Genomic DNA, 19,161 nt, shown 5'->3' on the forward strand with positions numbered 1-19,161 from the left:
TGCACCACCATGCCTGACTAATTTTTTTTTTTGTTTTTTGATGAGACAAAGTCTCGCTCTGTCACCCATGGTGGAGTGCAGTGGCATGATCTTGGCTCACTGCAACCTCCACCTCCCGGGTTCAAGCGATTCTCCTGCTTTAGCCTCCCGAGTAGCTGGGATTACAGTCGTGCTCCACTGCACCTGGCTCATTTTTTTTTTGTATTTTCAGTAGAGACGGGGTTTCACCATGTTGGCCAGGCTGGTCTTGAACTCCTGACCTTAGATAATCCACCTGCCTCAGCCTCCCAAAGTGCTAGGATTACAGGCATGAGCCACTGCACCCGGCCATTTTTTTTTTTTTTTTTTTAAATTTTTGGTAGCAATGGGGGTCTGGCTAGATTGGTCTCGAACTTTTGAGATCAAGTGATACTCCTGCCTCAGCCTCCCAAAAGGTGCTGGGATTATAGGTATGAGCCACTATACCCAGTCTTAGAATATGTTTTTCCTTCTTTTTTTTTTTTGAGATGGAGTCTTGCTGTTTGCTGTCTCACCTCGGCTAGAGTGCAGTGGTGCAATCATAGCTCACTGCAGCCTTGAACTCCTGGGCTGAAGCAATTCTCCTGCCTTAGCCTCCTTTTCCTTAACACTTAGTTTGTTGAGGAATCCTGGTCATTTGTCCCAGGAGTTCCAAATGACTCTATCCAGACTGTAGAGATGACCAGGAGATGTCACTTGCTGTGTGCGTCTGTGCTACCTGTGAGCTGGTAGGTCAATGTGTTCCCACACTGTCCCATAGCCAAGAGCCACCTGTGCTGTGCTTGAAATGTGGCCAGGAGGAACTGGAATGTACTGTGAGTGTAAAATACACATGGGCTGCCGGGCGCAGTGGCTCATGCCTGTAATCCCAGCACTTTGGGGGGCCGAGGTGGGTGGATCACAAGGTCAGGAGATCGAGACCATCCTGGTTAACATGGTGAAACCCCGTCTCTACTGAAAATACAAAAAATTAGCCAGGCGTGGTGGCGGGTGCCTGTAGTGCCAGCTACTCAGGAGGCTGAGGCAGGAGAATGGCGTGAACCCGGGAGGTGGAGCTTGCAGTGAGCCGAGATCGTGCCACTGCACTCCAGCCTGGGCGACAGAGCGAGACTGTCTCAAAAAAAAAAAAAAAAAAAAAAAATACACATGGGCTTTCAGAGACCTGGTACAAAAGAAGAATGTAAAGTAGCTCATTAATAACTTTTTCATATTCATTCCATGTTGAAATAATCTTTTGTCTACACTGGGTTCTATGGAACATATTCCAATTACTTCCACCTATGTTTACCTCTCAAACGTGCTTATTAGGAAATTTAGAATTACACACACAGCGTGTGTTCAAGTGCTGTTTCCTTCGGACATTGTTGATGGAGATGTCGGATTATTGATCTCGGGGGATCAGTTTCACTCACAGGAGTTCTCGTATTTTGATGTAGGCCATTGGATCAAACGTTGCCTTTATGATTTTTGGTTTTTTTTTTTTTTTGAGATGGAGTCTTGCTCTGTCGCCCATGCTGGAGTGCAGTGGCGTGATCATCTCAGCTCCACAACCTCCATTTCCCAGGTTCAAGCTATTCTCCTGACTCAGCCTCCCGAGTAGCTGGGATTACAGGCACAGGCCACCATGCTCAGCTAATTCTTGTATTCTTAGTAGAGACGGGGTTTCACTATGTTGGCCATGCTAGTCTCGAAGTCCTGACCCTCGTGATCCACCCACCTTGGCCTCCCAAAGTGCTGGAATTACAGGTGTGAGCCACGGTGCCCGACTTAATTTATTTATTTATTTTTTTGATGAGATGGAGTCTCACTCTGTCGCCCAGGCTGGAGTGCAGTGGCACGATCTTGGCTCACTTCAGCGTCTGCCTCCTGGGTTCAAGCAATTCTCCTGCCTCAGCCTCCTGGGTAGCTGGGATTACAGGTGCGCACCACCATGCCCAGCTAATTTTTGCATTTTTAGTAGAGACAGGGTTTACCATGTTGGCCAGGCTGGTCTCGAACTCCTGACCTCAGATGATCGGCCTGCCTCGGTCTCCCAAAGTGTTGGAATTACAGGTCTGAGTTACCATGCCCGGCCAACCTTTATGAGTCTTGCTTGTCAGTTCTTGTGGATTTGGTGCTCCTTAGCCAAAGGTTCAAACTCATTCTTCCCAGGGCATCCTGCAATGAAACTCTGGTTTCTGTGTTTTTTTTGTTTGTTTGTTTTGTTTTTTTTTGAGACTGAGTCTTGCCCTGTCGCCCAGGCTGGAGTGCAGTGGCGTGATCTTGGCTCACTGCAACCTCTGCCTCCCGGGTTCAAGTGATTCTTCTGCCTCAGCCTCCCGAGTAGCTGGGATTACAGGCGTGCTTCTCCAAGCTCAGCTAATTTTTGTATTTTCAGTGGAGATGGGGGTTCACCATGTTGGCCAGGCTGGTCTCGAACTCCTGACCTCGGCCTCCCAGTGTTGGTATTACAGGCATGAGCCACTGCGCCCTGTTCTGTTTCATGTTGCTTCTGTGAGTGCAGCTTTGATTGCTAGGGGGCGTAGCTGAGCTGTTGACCCAGGCATCCCGAGAACCCGTGGTGTTCAAGTGCTGTGAGTAGATTTAGGGGCCTCGGCAGGCCAGAATGTTCCAGCGTCCTCATTCATTGCAGGGATGATTCTCTGAACGACTGTCGGATCATCTTTGTGGACGAAGTCTTCAAGATTGAGCGGCCGGGTGAAGGGAGCCCCATGGTTGACAACCCCATGAGACGTGAGTTCTGAGCCAGCCTTTCCCCATCTTCCGCGGGGGCACGGGGCGGGGGCTCTTGTCCCGTCTCTGGCTTGGCCGGGCCCCGCCGGAGCTGACCCTGCTGCCCCGTGCCCAGGGAAGAGCGGGCCGTCCTGCAAACACTGCAAGGACGACGTGAACAGACTCTGCCGGGTCTGCGCCTGCCACCTGTGCGGGGGCCGGCAGGACCCCGACAAGCAGCTCATGTGCGATGAGTGCGACATGGCCTTCCACATCTACTGCCTGGACCCGCCCCTCAGCAGTATTCCCAGCGAGGACGAGTGGTGAGTGCGGCCCTGCCCGCCGCGGGGAGACCAGAGCGCCCCCTACAAATCCCCAGAGGGGCACTGAGGAGAGACTGGAGAGGGGCAGGCGCGGGGGCTCACGCCTGCAATCCCAGTGCTTTGGGAGGCCGAGGCGGGAGGATCACTTGAGCTCAGGAGTTCAAGAGCAGCCTGGGCAACACAAGACCAGCCTGGGGGATGTAGAGACTCTGTTTCTTTTTTTTTTGTTTTTTTGAGACGGAGTTTTTTTTCTTTTCTTTTCTTTTCTTTTTTTTTTTCGCGGCGGAGTCTCCCTGTCTCCCAGGCTGGAGTGCAGTGGCGCGATCTCAGCTCACTGCATGCTCTGCCTCCCGGGTTCACGCCATTCTCCTGCCTCAGCCTCCCGAGTAGCTGGGACTACAGGTGCCTGCCACCACATCCGGCTAATTTTTGTATTTTTAGTAGAGACGGGGTTTCACCTTGTTAGCCAGGATGTTCTTGATCCCCTGACCTCGTGATCTGTCCGTTTCGGCCTCCCAAAGTGCTGGGATTATAGGCGTGAGCCACCTCTCCCAGCCTTGAGACGGAGTCTAATGGCACGATCTTGGCTCACTGCAACCTCTGCCTCCCGGGTTCAAGCAATTCTCGTGCCTCAGCCTCCCGAGTAGCTGGGATTACAGGTGCCTGTCACCACATCCGGCTAATTTTTGTATTTTTAGTAGAGACGGGGTTTCACCATCTTGGCCAGGCTGGTCTCTTAACTCCTGACCTTAAGTGATGTGCCTGCCTCAGCCTTCCAAAGTGCTGGGATTACAGGTGTGAGCCACCATGCCTGGCCTGGAGACCCCATTTCTACAAAAAATGTAAGAAAATTAGCTGGGCGTGGTGGTGCTCGCCTGTGGTCCCAGCCACTTGGGAGGCCGAGGTAAGAGGATCGGATCGCTGGAGCCCAGGAGGTCGAGGGTGCAGTGAACTGTGATCGCGCCACTGTACTCCAGCCTGGGTGATGGGAGTGAGACCCTATTTCTTTAGAAAAGTAAAAATGAGGTCAGGCGCAGTGGCTCATGCCTGTAATCCCAGGACTTTGGGAGGCTAAGGTGGGTGGATCACGAGGTCAGGAGATTGAGGTCAGCCTGGCCAAGATAGTGAAACCCCGTCTCTACTAAAAATACAAAAAAGTTAGCCAGGCGTGGTGCCACGCGCCTGTAATCCCAGCTACTCGGGAGGCTGAGGTAGGAGAATCGCTTGAACCTGGGAGGCGGAGGTTGCCGTGAACTCAGATCGCGCCACTGCACTCAAGCCTGGCGACAGAGTGAGACTAAGTCTCAAAAACAAAAAAAAAGGGGGGGTGGTGAGGAAATCTTCCCATGTTGCTTGAGTGGGTGAGACCTGCGGCCAGCCAGGGAACAGAGTGCAGGGGGCTTCACAGCTTCTGTGAGAGGAGGTTTCGTAGCCACTGTGTTCCTGGCGCACATAATGACAATTGCGGATGTGGATGGGGAGGTTGTGACGCGCTAGGCTCGGGTCTGAGGACCTGCCTGTGGTCATTCCTCCAGCACAGAAGTGGGTGCTGTTGTTGCCCTGCCCCCCAATCGTAGAGATGGGGAAACTGAGTCCACGGCAGTGAGAAGGCACCCATGGAATCTGCACATGTATTTCCCACATCCCACATTGCGTTCACTCTCACTGTTGCAAGATCCGTGGAATTCTCCGTGGAAGGCCAACAGAGAACCTGCTTTCTTTTTTTTTTTGAGATGGAGTCTTGCTCTGTCCTCCAGGCTGGAGTGCAGTGGTGCAACCTCAGCTCACTGCAACCTCTGCCTCCTGGTTTCAAGCGATTCTCCTGCCTCAGCCTCCCAAGTAGCTGGCATTACAGGTGCCCACCACCATGCCCGGCTAATTTTTGTATTGTTAGTAGAGATGGGGTTTCACCGTGTTGGCCAGGCTGGTCTTGAACTCCTGACCTCAGGTGATCTGCCTGCCTCGGCCTCCCAAAGTGCTGGGATTACAGGCGTGAGCCACCGTGCCTGGCTTAGTTCGAATGAATTTAAATGTAAACAGCCTCGTGTGCCAAGCGGCCTGCAATGTGGACAGGGCAGGATGGTAGTGGTGCCAGGCGGGGAGAGCCATGTCCGTGGTGTGTGGACAGAGGGCACATGTTGGCTGAGACATCTGCCAGGCTTGGCGTGGGCAGTGACAATCCCGACCTCACAGGTACTGCCCTGAGTGCCGGAATGATGCCAGCGAGGTGGTACTGGCGGGAGAGCGGCTGAGGGAGAGCAAGAAGAAGGCGAAGATGGCCTCGGCCACGTCGTCCTCACAGCGGGACTGGGGCAAGGTGAGGCGGGTCCTCCCCACGCACCCGTGGCCCCTCCCCGCCTGCCAGGGCTCACGCTGTTGTTCTTTGTGTCTGTGCCTGGGACAGGGCATGGCCTGTGTGGGCCGCACCAAGGAATGTACCATCGTCCCGTCCAACCACTACGGACCCATCCCGGGGATCCCTGTGGGCACCATGTGGCGGTTCCGAGTCCAGGTACCTGCAGCGTCCCGGGGCTCCAGGGGCTCCAGGGGCCACGTGGGCTCATCCTGCTTTTCTGGGGGCAGTTTCTCCTGGCTTTGGCCAGCCAGGGGTCAAGGTGGTTACCAGTGGTGCCTCGGCTAGCCGAGGAGGGGTGTGGAAAGCCTGCAGGTTTGGGTTTACTCCTTATTTTACCAGGGACCTGCAATGAATCCTTGGGGGTGGGGGCTGGTGCTCTGCACCTAAGGTCGTTCCCAAAGCTCCTGTCCCAGGGAAGGGGTGGCATCTGCTAAGAGGGACCTGTCTCTTAGCAGATCTGTCATTGGGGCAGATCTGCCGGTTGTGATCTGTCATTGGGGCAGCCCCTGCCTGTGACTGGGTGTTGACAGTGCTGGGCGCTGTCAGCTGTGGGCTGTGTGTCACGGCAGACGAGACACTTTGGCACTAGTGACATTGGAGCCAGATGGTTCTCTGGGGCGGGGCCATCCTGGGCACTGCAGGGTGCTGAGCAGCATCCCTGGCCCCCACCCACTCCATGTCCTCCCAGGTCATGACAACCAGAAACGTCTGCAGACATGAGTGTCCCCTTGGAGGCAGGATTGCCCCTGGGTGAGATGCACTGAGCTGGGTGGACAAGCTGGGCCTCATCATGGAGTTCATGGGGCCAGGCGTGCAGGGCTAGGAGCTCCTGGGGCAGCGCTGTATCCCTAGTGCTCAGCAGCCAGCCGGGGCCCCATGCTCAGGCCAGGGCCTCTCAAGGCATTTTGTGGAGTGAGTGGCAGGCTGCACCTCAACCGGCCTAATGAAGGCCGGCTTTTATATCATAACCTCATTTAGAACTCATTCACCCCCACTTTTCTTTTTTTTGAGGCGGAGTCTTGCTCTGTTGCCCAGGCTGGAGTGCAGTGGTGCGGTCTTGGCTCACTGCAACCTCCCTCTCCTGGGTTCAAGCGATTCTCCTGCCTCAGCCTCCTCAATAGCTGGGATCACAGGGACATGCCACCACGCCTGGCTAATTTTTGTATTTTTGGTAGATATGGGGTTTCACCTTGTTGGCCAGGCTGGTCTTGAACTCCTGACCTCAAGTGATCCACCCACCTCGGCCCCCGAAAGTGCTGGGATTACAGGTGTGAGCCACCGTGCCCGGCCGTCACCCCCATTTTCTAGAGGCCGAAGAGGAGCATCGGAGATCAGCAGTGAGGATGCCCGGTGCACGCTTGATGGGGCTGGAATTCACGCCAGCTGGGTTTTTTTTTTTTTTCCATGGTGTAGCTCAACTCCAGCCGTCTCTAGCTGAGCAGCACACGTAGTAGGTGACTCGCAGGCCTGAGGAGTTTGGTGTAAAAGTGAGGCCGCTGGCTGCTCGGGGTAGGGAGAAGGAGGGCGGTGGAGCTTCTCTGCAGCAGTCATTGCAGAGGACACCATGTGTATCTTGGTGGCATCCTCAGGTCAGCGAGTCGGGTGTCCATCGGCCCCACGTGGCTGGCATCCATGGCCGGAGCAACGACGGAGCGTACTCCCTAGTCCTGGCGGGGGGCTACGAGGATGACGTGGTGAGTGTGTGTGTGGGAGGGGTGGGGGAGGGTTGCTCTAGTTTTTTGGATGGTGGTAAAATACATAGAACAAAATTTCCCATCCTAGCTGTTTTTAAATGCTCGGTTCCCGGTGGCGTGAAGTATATTCCCATTGCTATGCAACCATCACCACCACCATCTCCAGAACTTTCTCATCTTCCCAAACTGAAACGTTGTCTCCAGGAAGCACTCACTGTCTCTGGCACCGCCCAACCTGCTTCCTGCCTCTGTGACTCTGACGACTCTGGAGACCTCCTGGGAGTGGAATCGCACGGCCTGCGTCCTTGCGTGCCTGGCTCCTCTCACTGAGCCCGACGTCCTTGCTTTGTCCATGTTGTCACATGTGTCCGGATTCCCCTTTCGTTCACGGCCGAGTCCTATTCTGCCTTGCGGAGGGACCATGCTGTGTTGATCTGTCTGTCCGTGGGCACTGGGGTTCCTTCCCCTTTCGACTGCTGTGAATCGATCTGCTACGAACACGGCTGTACAAGTATCTCCAGCCCCCGTTTCCCATTCTTTTGGGTGTATATCCGGAAGTGGAATTCAAGACTCCTGTGATAATTCCATGTTGAGTGTTGTTTTTTTTTTTTCTTTTTTTTGGAGACCGAGTCTCATTCTGGCTGGAGTGCAGTGGTGTGATCACAGCTCACTACAGCCACTACCTCCTGGGCTCTAGTGATCCTCCCATGTCAGCCTCCCAAGAAGCTGGGACTACAGGCAGGCACTGCCACGCCAAACTAATTTTTGTATTTTTTTGTGGCGATGGGGTTTCGCCATGTTGCCCAGGCTGATCTCGAACTCCTGGGCTTAAGCATTCCTCCCGCTGCAGCCTCCCAAAGTGCTGGGATTACGGGTGTGAGCCACCATGCCCAGCCCTCTGTTTAAGTTTCTTGAGGACGCACCACACTGTTTGTATTGTCGCTTTGCCATTCTGTAGTCCCACCAACAGTTTACAAAGGGCTCCAATTTCCCCACATTCTCACCAATGCTTGTTATTTTCTGTTTCTTTGAAAGTAGCCATCCTGGGGGGTTTGCTTTCAATGCAGTCTCTTTTTTTTTTTTTTTTTTTTTTTTTGCCTCTGCAGAGGGTTCACCCAGCCTTCTTGTCTGTTTCAGGACCATGGGAATTTTTTCACATACACGGGTAGTGGCGGTCGAGATCTTTCCGGCAACAAGAGGACCGCGGAACAGTCTTGTGATCAGAAACTCACCAACACCAACAGGTTTGTGGAATCAGCCTTCTTATTTCCTTGCTGACGCACATCTGCCGAGTCCTTGGTTCTGTTTTGGGCCTCATGTCCAGCAAGTGATAGTCTCATTAGGAGCGTGGTAGAACATAGCGAAGCCTGGCATTTGGTTCCTCCCTCTGTCTCCCAAAGTGCTGGGATTACAGGCGTGAGCCACTGCGCCTGGTCTGGTTCCTCCCATATGTGTGCCACATACTGTGAGCCATTCAGATGGATGAAAGCAAACTTCCCTATAAAAGGCCAGATAATAGGTATCTTTTTTTTTTTTTTTTTTTGGGCAGAGTCTCGCTCTGTTGCCCAGGCTAGAGTGCAGTGGTGCACTCTCTGCTCACTGCAACCTCTGCCTCCTGGGCTCAAGCGATTCTCATGCCTCAGCCTCCTGAGTAGCTGGGATTACAGGTGCTTGCCACCTCGCCTGGCTAATTTTTGTATTTTTAGTAGAGATGGGGTTTCGCCATGTTGGCCAGGCTGGTCTCGAACTCCTGACCTCAGGTGATCTGCCCTCCTCGGCCTCCCAGTGTTGGTATTACAGGCATGAGCCACTGCGCCTGGCTGATAGTAGGTATCTTAATGCTGGGCCTGGTGGCTCATGCCTGTAATTCTCGCGCTTCAGGAGGCCGAGGCTCGAGGATAGCTTGAGTTCAGGAGTTCAAGACCAGCCTGGGCAATGTAGTGAGACAACCCATCTACAAAAAGTAAAAATAAAAAAATTAGCTGGGTGTGTTAGCATGTGCCTATAGTCACAGCTAGTCAGGAGGCTGAGGTAGGAGGATCACTTGAGCCCAGGAGGTTGAGGCCACAGTGGGCTGAGATTGCACCACTGCACTCCAGCTTGAGCAACAGACTGAGATCTTGTCAAAAAAAAAAAAAAAAAAAACCCCTCCAAAATAGATTGCTTCAGCTATGCAGGTCACACAGTCTATTCAGAGAACCTCTTCAGCTCTTGTGTCGTAGCACAAAATCAGCCATAGACCATATGTAAGTGAGTGAGCGTGGCTGTGTTTCAGTGAATTTTATTTGCAAAAGTATGTGATAGGCCAGAATTTGCCTGGCCCCTGATTACAGCATGGGGGCGGACTTTTCCAGCATAAAAACCATCATAAAGCCCAAAGGAAAAGACAGATTTGATTATCTAAACATTATAAATATATTACATAAATAAATTCTATAAATTAAAAGGCAGATGACTAGGAGGAGTTCTTGACATGACACATGATGATAGTGTCTTTATCATATAAAGAGCTGTTGCAAATCAACAAGAAACTCATAGAAGAGCTGGGTGCGGTGGCTCACGCCTGTAATCCCAGCACTTTGAGAGGCCGAGGTAGGTGGTGGATCACCTGAGGTCAGGAGTTCAAGACTAGCCTGGCCAACATGGTGAAACCCTGTCTCTACTAAAAATACAAAAATTAGCTGCGTGTGGTGGCAGCCACCTGTAATCCCAGCTACTTGGGAGGCTGAGGCAGAATCGCTTGAACCCAGGAGGCAGAGGATGCAGTGAGCCGAAATCATGCCATTGCACTCTAGCCTGGGTAACAGGAGTGAGACTGTATCTCAAGAAAGAAAGAAACTCGTAGAAGAAAGCAAAGAGGCCAGGCGTGGTGGCTCACGCCTGTAATCCTAGCACTTTGGGAGGCTGAGGTGGGCGGATCACGATGTCAGGAGATCAAGACCATCCTGGCTAACACGGTGAAACCCCATCTCTACTAAAAATACAAAAAAAAAAAAAAAAAAGCCTGGTGTGGTGGCGGGCACCTATAGTCCCAGCTACTCAGGAGGCTGAGGCAGGAGAATGTCGTGAACCTGGGAGGCAGAGCTTGCAGTGAGCCAAGATCGCTCCACTGCACTCCAGCCTGGGTGACAGAGAAAAAAAAAAAAAAAAAAGAGAATATGGAAATAATGCACAAAAGAAATGCAAAGTTGTAATCAAATACAAACTGAGGCTGTGGTGAGATACTATTTGTTTCCCCTATAAAGTTGGCCAAAAATTCTAAAATGTTGACACAGGTCAGGGGTAAAATAGCATTCCACTGTTGGTAGAAATACAAATTGGAACCATCTTTCTGGAAATCTCTTCTGCCTGTTTGTATGAAGAGCTTTATAAATGATCTATTCTTGACACTCTCTAACTCCGCTTTGAAAAATGTCTTTAGGAGACCTCTGGCTAGGTAAAAATGTAAGATGTAATGTTTTTCATACCATTATCTAAAACAATTGGCACATAGACACACACACACACACACACTCTCACAAAATCAGTAACTAAGTACCTAAAAAAGACATGGGCCATGGGTGGTGTGTCACATGCCTGTCGTTCCAGCACTTTGGGAGGCTGAGGTGGGAGGATTGCTTGAGGCTAGGAGTTTGAGACCTACTTGAGCAACATAAAATTATGAAAAATTAAAATTACAAAAAAGAATTTCAAAGAAGTTAGCTGGTTATGGTCGTGTGGGCCTATAGTCCCAGCTTGGGAGCCGGAGGTGGGAGGATGGCTTGAGCCCAGGAGGCTGCAGTGAGTAAGGCGTGATCATGCCATTGCATTCCAGCCTGGGTGACAGAGTGAGACACCCTTTCTCTTTTTGTTTGTTTTTTTTATATGTGTGTGTGCTTTGTTTTGTTTTTTTTTGAGGCAGGGTCTCCCTCTCTTGTCCAGGGTGGAGTGCAGCAGTGTGATTGTAGCTCATTGTAGCCTCCACCTCCTTGGGCTCCATTGATCCTCCCACCTCAGCCTCCAGAGTAGCTGGGACTATAGGTGCATGTTACCACGCCTGGCTATTTTTTTTTTTTTTTTTTGTGGAGATGGGGTTTTGCCACATTGGCCAGGCTGGTCTTGAACTCCTGGGCTCAGGCAATCCTCCTGCCTTGGCCTCCCAGAGTACTGGGATTAGAGGCGTGAGCCACGGCACCCAGCAACCCTGTCTCAAATAAATAGTAGGCTGGGTGTGGCCTATTTTATAAATTATACATATATAACTTTGAAATATTAAATTTTTTTTTTTTTTTTTTGAGACAGAACCTCACTCTGTCACCCAGGCTGGAGTGCAGTGGCATAATCTCCGCTCACTGCAACCTCTGCCTCCCAGACTCAAGCGATTCTCCTGCCTCAGCCTCCTGAGTAGCTGGAATTACAGGCACGCGCCACCACGCCCGGCTAACTTTTGCATTTTTAGTAGAGACGGGGTTTCACCATGTTGACCAGGCTGGTCTCGAACTCCTGACCTCAGGCGATCTGCCTACTTCAGCCTCCCAAAGTGCTGGGATTACAGGCCTGAGCCACCACTCCCGGCTCCTGTGTTTCCTTTTTTGGGGGGTACATCCTCACCTATAATGCGTGGGGTCCTGACTCTCCCCGCAGGGCGCTGGCTCTCAACTGCTTTGCTCCCATCAATGACCAAGAAGGGGCCGAGGCCAAGGACTGGCGGTCGGGGAAGCCGGTCAGGGTGGTGCGCAATGTCAAGGGTGGCAAGAATAGCAAGTACGCCCCTGCTGAGGGCAACCGCTACGATGGCATCTACAAGGTGAGTGCCCCTTGAGGAGGCTGGGGGCTCTGTCCCTGCCGGGGCTGCCTCTGATCGAGCTGACGCTGATGCCCGCTCTCTGCAGGTTGTGAAATACTGGCCCGAGAAGGGGAAGTCCGGGTTTCTCGTGTGGCGCTACCTTCTGCGGAGGGACGATGATGAGCCTGGCCCTTGGACGAAGGAGGGGAAGGACCGGATCAAGAAGCTGGGGCTGACCATGCAGGTGTGTCTGGGATGGGGGATGGCACTTTGGGAGGCCAAGGCGGATGGATCACTTAGGTCAGGAGTTCAAGACCAGCCTGGCCAACATGGTGAAACCTCATCTCTACTAAAAATACAAAAATTAGCTGGGTATGGTGGCGGGTGCCTGTAATCCCAGCTACTGAGGTGGCTGAGGCAGGAGAATTGCTTGAACCCAGAAGGTGGAGGTTACAATGAGCTGAGATTGCACCACTGCACTGCAGCCTGGGTGACAGAGTGAGAGTCCATCTCAAAACAGGAGCACTGCCGGGCTCCATGACGGCTCTGACACTTCCCGCCTGGGCACCACGTGTCCTGCTTGGAGGCTGTCATCCTTGAAGGTCATTGTGGGTCACAGAATGGGCCCTGCCTGGGCTTGTGGTGCTCATGTTCTGGACCGTGCTGAACACTCCAGGAGGCCTCCCGTCTCGGGCCCATGCTTCCCTGGTTTCTCTCTGATCCAGAATAATTTCCAGGGCCCCAGCTGATGGCACCCCCCTAGCTGTCCCATATAAATCCTCCAGCCAGGGGGTGATGGGAACGCGCAGATGACATTTGCGTCTCCGCCTGCCGCATCTCAGAGTTGAAAACCAGACTTGCTTGTCTTCGTTCTGTTGGTAAAGGGATCGCTGCAGACCAGTCAGGCATCTGGTGTCTTCTGTTTTCACTTCTTGGCTTATCACAAAAAAAAAAAAAAAAGCAGAAACAAACCAACCAAATTGGTGGATTCCAGAGAGATCTGGATGGAAAAATGGGGAAGATGAATATCCCTGAGCCATCTCTCACCTCCCCTTGGCGATGGGACCTGCCGAGAACTTACTCAGTGAGCAGCGCAGCATTTCGGCACCAGTTAGGATGTGGTCTGTCCATTGCAGGGAGAAGCTTTACAGCAGATGAATCGTGAGACTGTTTAAGGAATCTTAATTGCTGTCGAGAGCCTGATGTCCTCTACCCGAGGGGATCACTCAGGTTGTCTTTTGAATGGATTTGTGCAGTGGGGAATTTCAGAAGCTGAGGAAGTAGAGAGAAAAATAGTAATGGGAGAGACAGCCTCAGCTTCTGTTGGGAGTAGGATTTTTTTTCTTTGTTTGTTTTGAGATGGAGTCTTGCTCTGTCGCCCAGGCTGGAGTGCAGTGGTGGGATCTCGGCTCTCTGCAACCTCTGCCTCCCAGGTTCAAGCCATACTCCTGACTCAGCCTCCTGAGTAGCTGGGATTACAGGTGCCCACCACCACGCCTGGCTCAGTTTTTGTATTTTTAGTAGAGACGGGGTTTCACCATGTTGGTCAGGCTGGTCTTGAACTCCTGACCTCAGGTGATCCACCCTCCTCTGCCTCCCAAAGTGCTGGGATTACAGGCGTAAGCCACCGCTCCCAGCCTTTTTTTTTTTTTTTTTTTTTTTGGAGACAGAGTCTCACTCTGTCGCCCAGGCTGGAGTGCAGGCATGATCTCGGCTCATTGCAACCTCCACCTCCCAGGCTCAAGCGACTCTCTCACCTCAGCCTCCTGCATAGCTGGGATCACAGGTGCATACCACCATGCCCAGCTATTTTTGTATTTCTAGTAGAGACGGGGTTTCGCCATGTTGGCCAGGCTGGTGACCTCAGGTGATCCACCTGCTTCCACCTCCCAAAGTGCTGGGATTACAGATGTGAGCCGCTGACCCTGGCCAGGATTTTTTTTTTTTTTTTTATGACTCCATTGCAACATAAAGAATGTGAAAGGAGCTCAAAGATTTCCTGAGACACTGGAGAGTCAGACGTGACTTATAGGTACCTTCGAAATGGAGCCATGATGCCCTGTGAGGACAGAGAGGGCCCGAGTCCTCAGAATCATCAGAGTTTGGCCAGCTAAGGCCCTGGGGTCAGGTGTTCGTAAGTGAAGTTTCTGGGGAAACAGTCATGCTCATTCACTGAAGTAGCCTGCCCTCAGCGCTTGCGGTCCAGACCCATAAGGCTTGAAAACATTCACCCTAGGGTCCCTGGAAGCAAAAGTTTGCCTGCCCTCATGGAAATCGTAAAGACAACGAGATCTTATTGGTGGGATGTGATGCTGAACACATCACCCGCGTTCGCTCACATTAAATGCGCTTACCCCGACCCTGCCAGGTGGAGCTTGGCCGATTATCTCCTCTTAGTCTCCTCTTGTTCGTAGTGAAGCTTTGCGATTAGACAGGATTAGCCATTGGTCGAGGCTCCACAGTTAACGAAGAGCTGAATGCACAGGCGTCCCCCCCTTACCAGGGGGACACTTCGAAGGTCCTCAGCACATGCTTGAAACCAGAGATAGTACCAAACCATTGATATATAATTTTTTTTCCATATGTGTGGACTGGTGATTAAGTTTAATCTATAAATTAGGCACAGTATGAGATTCACAACCTCTCTTTTGCATCTTAGGCTTCTCTTTAGCATTTCCAAATTGCCAGCATCCCTACTCTTGCACTTTGGGGCCATTATTTTTATTTTTGAGACCAGGTCTCACTCTGTTGTCCAGGCTAGAGTGTAGTGGTGTGATCATAGCTCACTACAGCCTCAAACTCCTGGGCTCAAGCGATTCTCCTGCCTCAGGCTCCTAAGTAGCTGGGACTACAGATGCACACCACCAGGCTGGGCTAATTTTTAAAATTTTTTTGTAGAGAGGGGATCTTGCTATGTTGCCCAGGCTGGTCTCAAACTCCTGGGCTCAAGCAATCCCCCTGCCTTGGCTTCCCAAAGTGTTGGGCTTATTTAATAAAAATTAGAATGTTTAATAATAATATTTTATATTTAGCCTGTAATCTCAGCATTTTGGATGACTGAGGCAGGTGGATCACTTGAGGTCAGGAGTTCAAGACCAGCCTGGCCAACATGGTGAAGCCCCATCTCTACTAAAAATACAAAAATTAGCTGGGTGTGGTGGCGGGCACCTGTAATCCCAGCTACTCGGGAGGCTGAGGCAGGAGAATCGAGAAGCTGGACAAAGGGAAGGTTCACATCCCTGCGGGACGATGCAATGTTTCATCATGCAGTGTGCGTGATGTGAGGTGGCTGTAAAGGGGGAGGAAGGGGCCCCGAGCCGAGGGATGCAGTGCCTCTAGACGTTGGACACTCAGACCAGTGTGCAGTTTACAACTTAGGAATCGTTTCTAGAATATTTCATGTAACATTTTCAGTTGACTTTGGGTCACTGAAACCTCAGCAAAACTAGATAAGGGAGGACTACCCTGTGCTCTTCAGGGGGACTTGGGGTCAGGTGTGTCTGGAAACCCAGACCTGGCAAGGAGGCTGGAAGAGCGGGCTCTGCGTAGCGTGTGAGCCCCGAGCCTGACTCACAGCTGTCCCTCTTCCTCCTGAAGTATCCAGAAGGCTACCTGGAAGCCCTGGCCAACCGAGAGCGTGAGAAGGAGAACAGCAAGAGGGAGGAGGAGCAGCAGGAGGGGGGCTTCGCGTCCCCCAGGACGGGCAAGGGCAAGTGGAAGCGGAAGTCGGCAGGTGAGCATCTCGTGGGTGTGGGGTGAGCGTCTTGTGTGTGTGGGAGCAGGTGGGCATCTCGCGGGTGTGGGGTCGAGGTCGTGTGGACGTGGGAGCCGGTGGGTGTCTCTCCGGCAGCTCGGGCCACGCGCCCCTCCCTCGGCCACGCGCCCCTCCTTCACGCGCCCCACCATCTTCCAGGAGGTGGCCCGAGCAGGGCCGGGTCCCCGCGCCGGACATCCAAGAAAACCAAGGTGGAGCCCTACAGTCTCACGGCCCAGCAGAGCAGCCTCATCAGAGAGGACAAGAGCAATGCCAAGCTGTGGAATGAGGTCCTGGCGTCACTCAAGGACCGGCCGGCGAGCGGCAGCCCGGTAGGCACGCACGGCTCACTCGTCGCCCCGATTCGCGTTGACTGCGGTAAAATGTGTGGGGCTTGTTTCCCATGTTCCCCATTTTCCCCATTTTCAAGTGTACAGCTCAGTCGCACTGAGTACATTCTTGTGGTTGTGCAACCGTCACCACCATCACCACCTCCAGAACTTTCTCCTCTCCCCAAACTGAAACCCTGGCCCTGAAACTGTCACTCCCACCCCCTCCCGAGCCTTGGCACTCGCTCCCCAGCCCCGGCAACTGCTCCCCAGCCCCTGCACCCACTCCCCAGCTCCGGCACCCCCTGCCATCCTACCTTCTGTCTCTGTCTCCCGGGGCTGTTGCAAAGTGACCCCAAGCCTAGGAGTGCAAAGCGACTCACATCTCACAGCTCTGGGGCTGGGAGCCCGACATGGGCCTTGCTGGGCTAAAGTCAGGGCAGGGACAGGGCTGGGCCCTCCTGGGGGCTCCAGGGGAGAACCCGATTTCTGCCTTTCCCAACGTGTAGAGGCACTGTATCCCTCGGCTCGGGGCCCCTTCCTCCCCCTTTACAGCCACAGCGCATCTTCTTCCAGTCTCTGAGTCTCACCCTCCCGCCCTCTCTCGGGAGGACCTCGGGGTGACATCAGGCCCCCCGCCTCACCCAGGATGCTTTCCCAGCTCCAGGTCCTTCACTCAGTCCCACCTGCCATTTCTCCTCTGCTATGGATGGTGACGTAGTTGCAGGTCTCAGGATTCAGCTGTGGCCGAGGCCATCTCAGTGGTCCCTCTCCTCCCGTTTCCTTCAGGCCACATTCTTCCCAGGGCTTTCTCCCCAGCCCTCACCCCACGCTGGGGCAGCCCCTTGCCCCCAGACCTTCACTTGTGTCTCTTTAGTCCCCGCACTTAGCTCCAAGCAGGAGGAGGTGTCTTTCGAGTCATCCGTGGCTGGGCTCCTGGTGGCCCGTGTACTCAGTATGCATTGTGTCAGTGGACACCATGCCTCTAAATTTTTTTGGTGACAGGGTCTCACCCTGTCACCCAGGCTGGAGTGCGGTGGCATGGACACAGGTCACTGCCTCCTTGAACTCCCAACTCCCAGGCCACGCCTATTTTTAAAATTTATTTTGTTTATTTTTATTATTTTTTTTTTGAGATGGAGTTTTGCTCTCGTTGCCCGGGCTGGAGTGTGCAATGGCATGATGTTGGATCACTGCAACCTCCGCCTCCCAGGTTCAAGTGAGTCTCCCGTCTCAGCCTCCCAAGCACCTGGGATTACAGGCACCCACCACGCCTGGCTAATCTTGTATTTTTAGTAGGGATGGGATTTCACTGTGTTGGTCAGGCTGGTCTTGAACTCCTGACCTTAGGTGATCTGCTCACCTCAGCCTCCTAAAGTATTGGGATTACAGGCGTGAGCCACCATGCCCGGCCTACTTTTTAATTTTTTGTAGAGATGGGGGTCTCACTGTATTGCCGGGCTGGTCTTGAACACCTGGCTCAAGCGATCCTCTTGTCTTGGCCTTCCAAAGTTCTGGGATGACAGGCGTGAGCTGCCGCTCCCAGCCAGGAACCTCTCCTAAAGCCCTGTCTTGACTCAGTGCAGGGCGTGCTTGGTGGTGCCAGCTGGTCATATCTGGGTCCTGCCCAGCATCATTGAGGCCGGCGCCCTTGTACTGGCTCCGCCCCATCCTCCCCACCTTGCCACTTGGGGTGTTGGGGACTTCAGGTGAGGCTCACGCCTGTTGGGCCTCTGTTTTTCTCAGAACGGGGACGATCATGGCCCCCGCCTCCTGGAGTGAAGGCTGGGGACAGAATTAGAGGGCCCAGGTACATGCTCAGCAGGAAGCCCCTGATCTGCGGGAGCCCTGGTCCCGGTGTCTTTGCCGGCCTCACACCCGCTTCCCTCTAGTTCCAGTTGTTCCTGAGTAAAGTGGAGGAGACGTTCCAGTGTATCTGCTGTCAGGAGCTGGTGTTCCGGCCCATCACGACCGTGTGCCAGCACAACGTGTGCAAGGTGAGTAGAGATGGCCGCGGGAGCCGGGTGGAAGGTTCCGGAAGGATGACCTGACCTCCCGTTCCCACCTGCCTGCCACTACAGACAGAGGCTTGTTGGCTTTGCTCCGCTCACTCTGCAGCTTTTCTCGGGCCTTGTTGACTGCTTTCTGGGCAGCCTGTATTACCACGGAGGCCTGTAACATTCTCCCCCAAGTCCTGTGTGGTCAAGGGGCCAGGGTGGGAGAGGATGGGCCACAGTCTTGGCCTAAGGTCTGGAGAGGAGGTGCACATCCCCTAGGGGTCAGGAAAGAAGGCTTCTTGGAGGAGGTGGTGTTACCAGGCAGCATCCCTGGTACCTGGGACAGCAGGTGAAGAAGCCTGGGTGGGAAGTCAGCAGCTGGGGCCTGCAGTGGCTCTGGGCACTGGGGTGGTGGCCTGCCATGGGCTTTAAACTCAGGACAAGTGGTCAGTCGTAGGAGGGACACAAGATCCCAGCTGATGGTTTTTTTTTTTTTTTTTTTTTTTTTTTTCCTGAGACAGAGTCTCACTCTGTCGCCCAGGCTGGGGTGCAGTGGCGCAGTCTCCACTCACTGCAAGCTCCGCCTCCTGGGTTCACGCCATTCTCCCACCTCAGCCTCCCGAGTAGCTGGGACTACAGGCGCCCGCCACCGTGCCCGGCTAATTTTTTGTATTTTTAGTAGAGATGGGGTTTCACCGTGTTAGCCAGGATGGTTTCGATCTCCTGCCGAATCCACCCGCCTCGGCCTCCCAAAGTGCTGGGATTACAGGTGTAAGCCACCGCGCCCACCCCCCAGCTGATGGTTTTCAAACCGATTGGTTTGGGGCCAGGACAGGGTCTCTTCCCCGCTGTGCTGTGGGCCTTGGGGCTGGATCATTGTCTGGGGTGGGGCCGTCCTGGGCACTGCAGGGTGCTGAGCAGCATCCCTGGCCCCCACCCACTCCATGCCAGGAGCTCCCTGCCTAGTCGAGACAATCACAGACATCCCCAGACACCTTCCAGTGTCCCCTGGGGGCAGAACTGCCCAGGTGGGCAGTGTGGGTCTGGGTGATGGTTTCTCTGCTGCGACCTCTGGCCAGAGCCAGCAGTCCCGGTGGACAGGTGTGGAAGGGACTGACCCTGCCACCCCGCGGATCTCCCCAGGCCTCTGAGTTGCTGGCAGTTTTCCTTCCAACTGCAGTCCCGCAGTCCTCTCAGCCATGGGCCACACCCC

The 19,161-nt window shown here is 53.4% G+C and overlaps 1 protein-coding gene across 4 annotated transcripts in view; it reads left to right on the top strand.

Moving 5' to 3' along the window:
* Nucleotides 1-19,161, top strand: part of UHRF1 (ubiquitin like with PHD and ring finger domains 1) — a 53,161-nt gene that overhangs the window by 29,881 nt on the left and 4,119 nt on the right. For 3 of the 4 annotated variants that reach the window (XM_001139916.7, XM_001139745.6, XM_016934745.4), the window contains 11 exons: nucleotides 2,651-2,751; nucleotides 2,867-3,053; nucleotides 5,247-5,370; nucleotides 5,458-5,565; nucleotides 6,999-7,103; nucleotides 8,241-8,347; nucleotides 11,727-11,889; nucleotides 11,975-12,112; nucleotides 15,466-15,601; nucleotides 15,782-15,954; nucleotides 17,844-17,948. In XM_001139916.7, coding sequence (XP_001139916.3) covers nucleotides 2,651-2,751; nucleotides 2,867-3,053; nucleotides 5,247-5,370; nucleotides 5,458-5,565; nucleotides 6,999-7,103; nucleotides 8,241-8,347; nucleotides 11,727-11,889; nucleotides 11,975-12,112; nucleotides 15,466-15,601; nucleotides 15,782-15,954; nucleotides 17,844-17,948 — 1,447 coding nt within the window. The remainder of the gene's footprint in view (nucleotides 1-2,650; nucleotides 2,752-2,866; nucleotides 3,054-5,246; nucleotides 5,371-5,457; nucleotides 5,566-6,998; nucleotides 7,104-8,240; nucleotides 8,348-11,726; nucleotides 11,890-11,974; nucleotides 12,113-15,465; nucleotides 15,602-15,781; nucleotides 15,955-17,843; nucleotides 17,949-19,161) is intronic. The other variant, XM_016934744.4, reaches the window with a different exon arrangement.

Source organism: Pan troglodytes, chromosome 20 (assembly GCF_028858775.2).
Source record: "Pan troglodytes isolate AG18354 chromosome 20, NHGRI_mPanTro3-v2.0_pri, whole genome shotgun sequence".
Lineage (NCBI taxonomy): Eukaryota > Metazoa > Chordata > Mammalia > Primates > Hominidae > Pan > Pan troglodytes.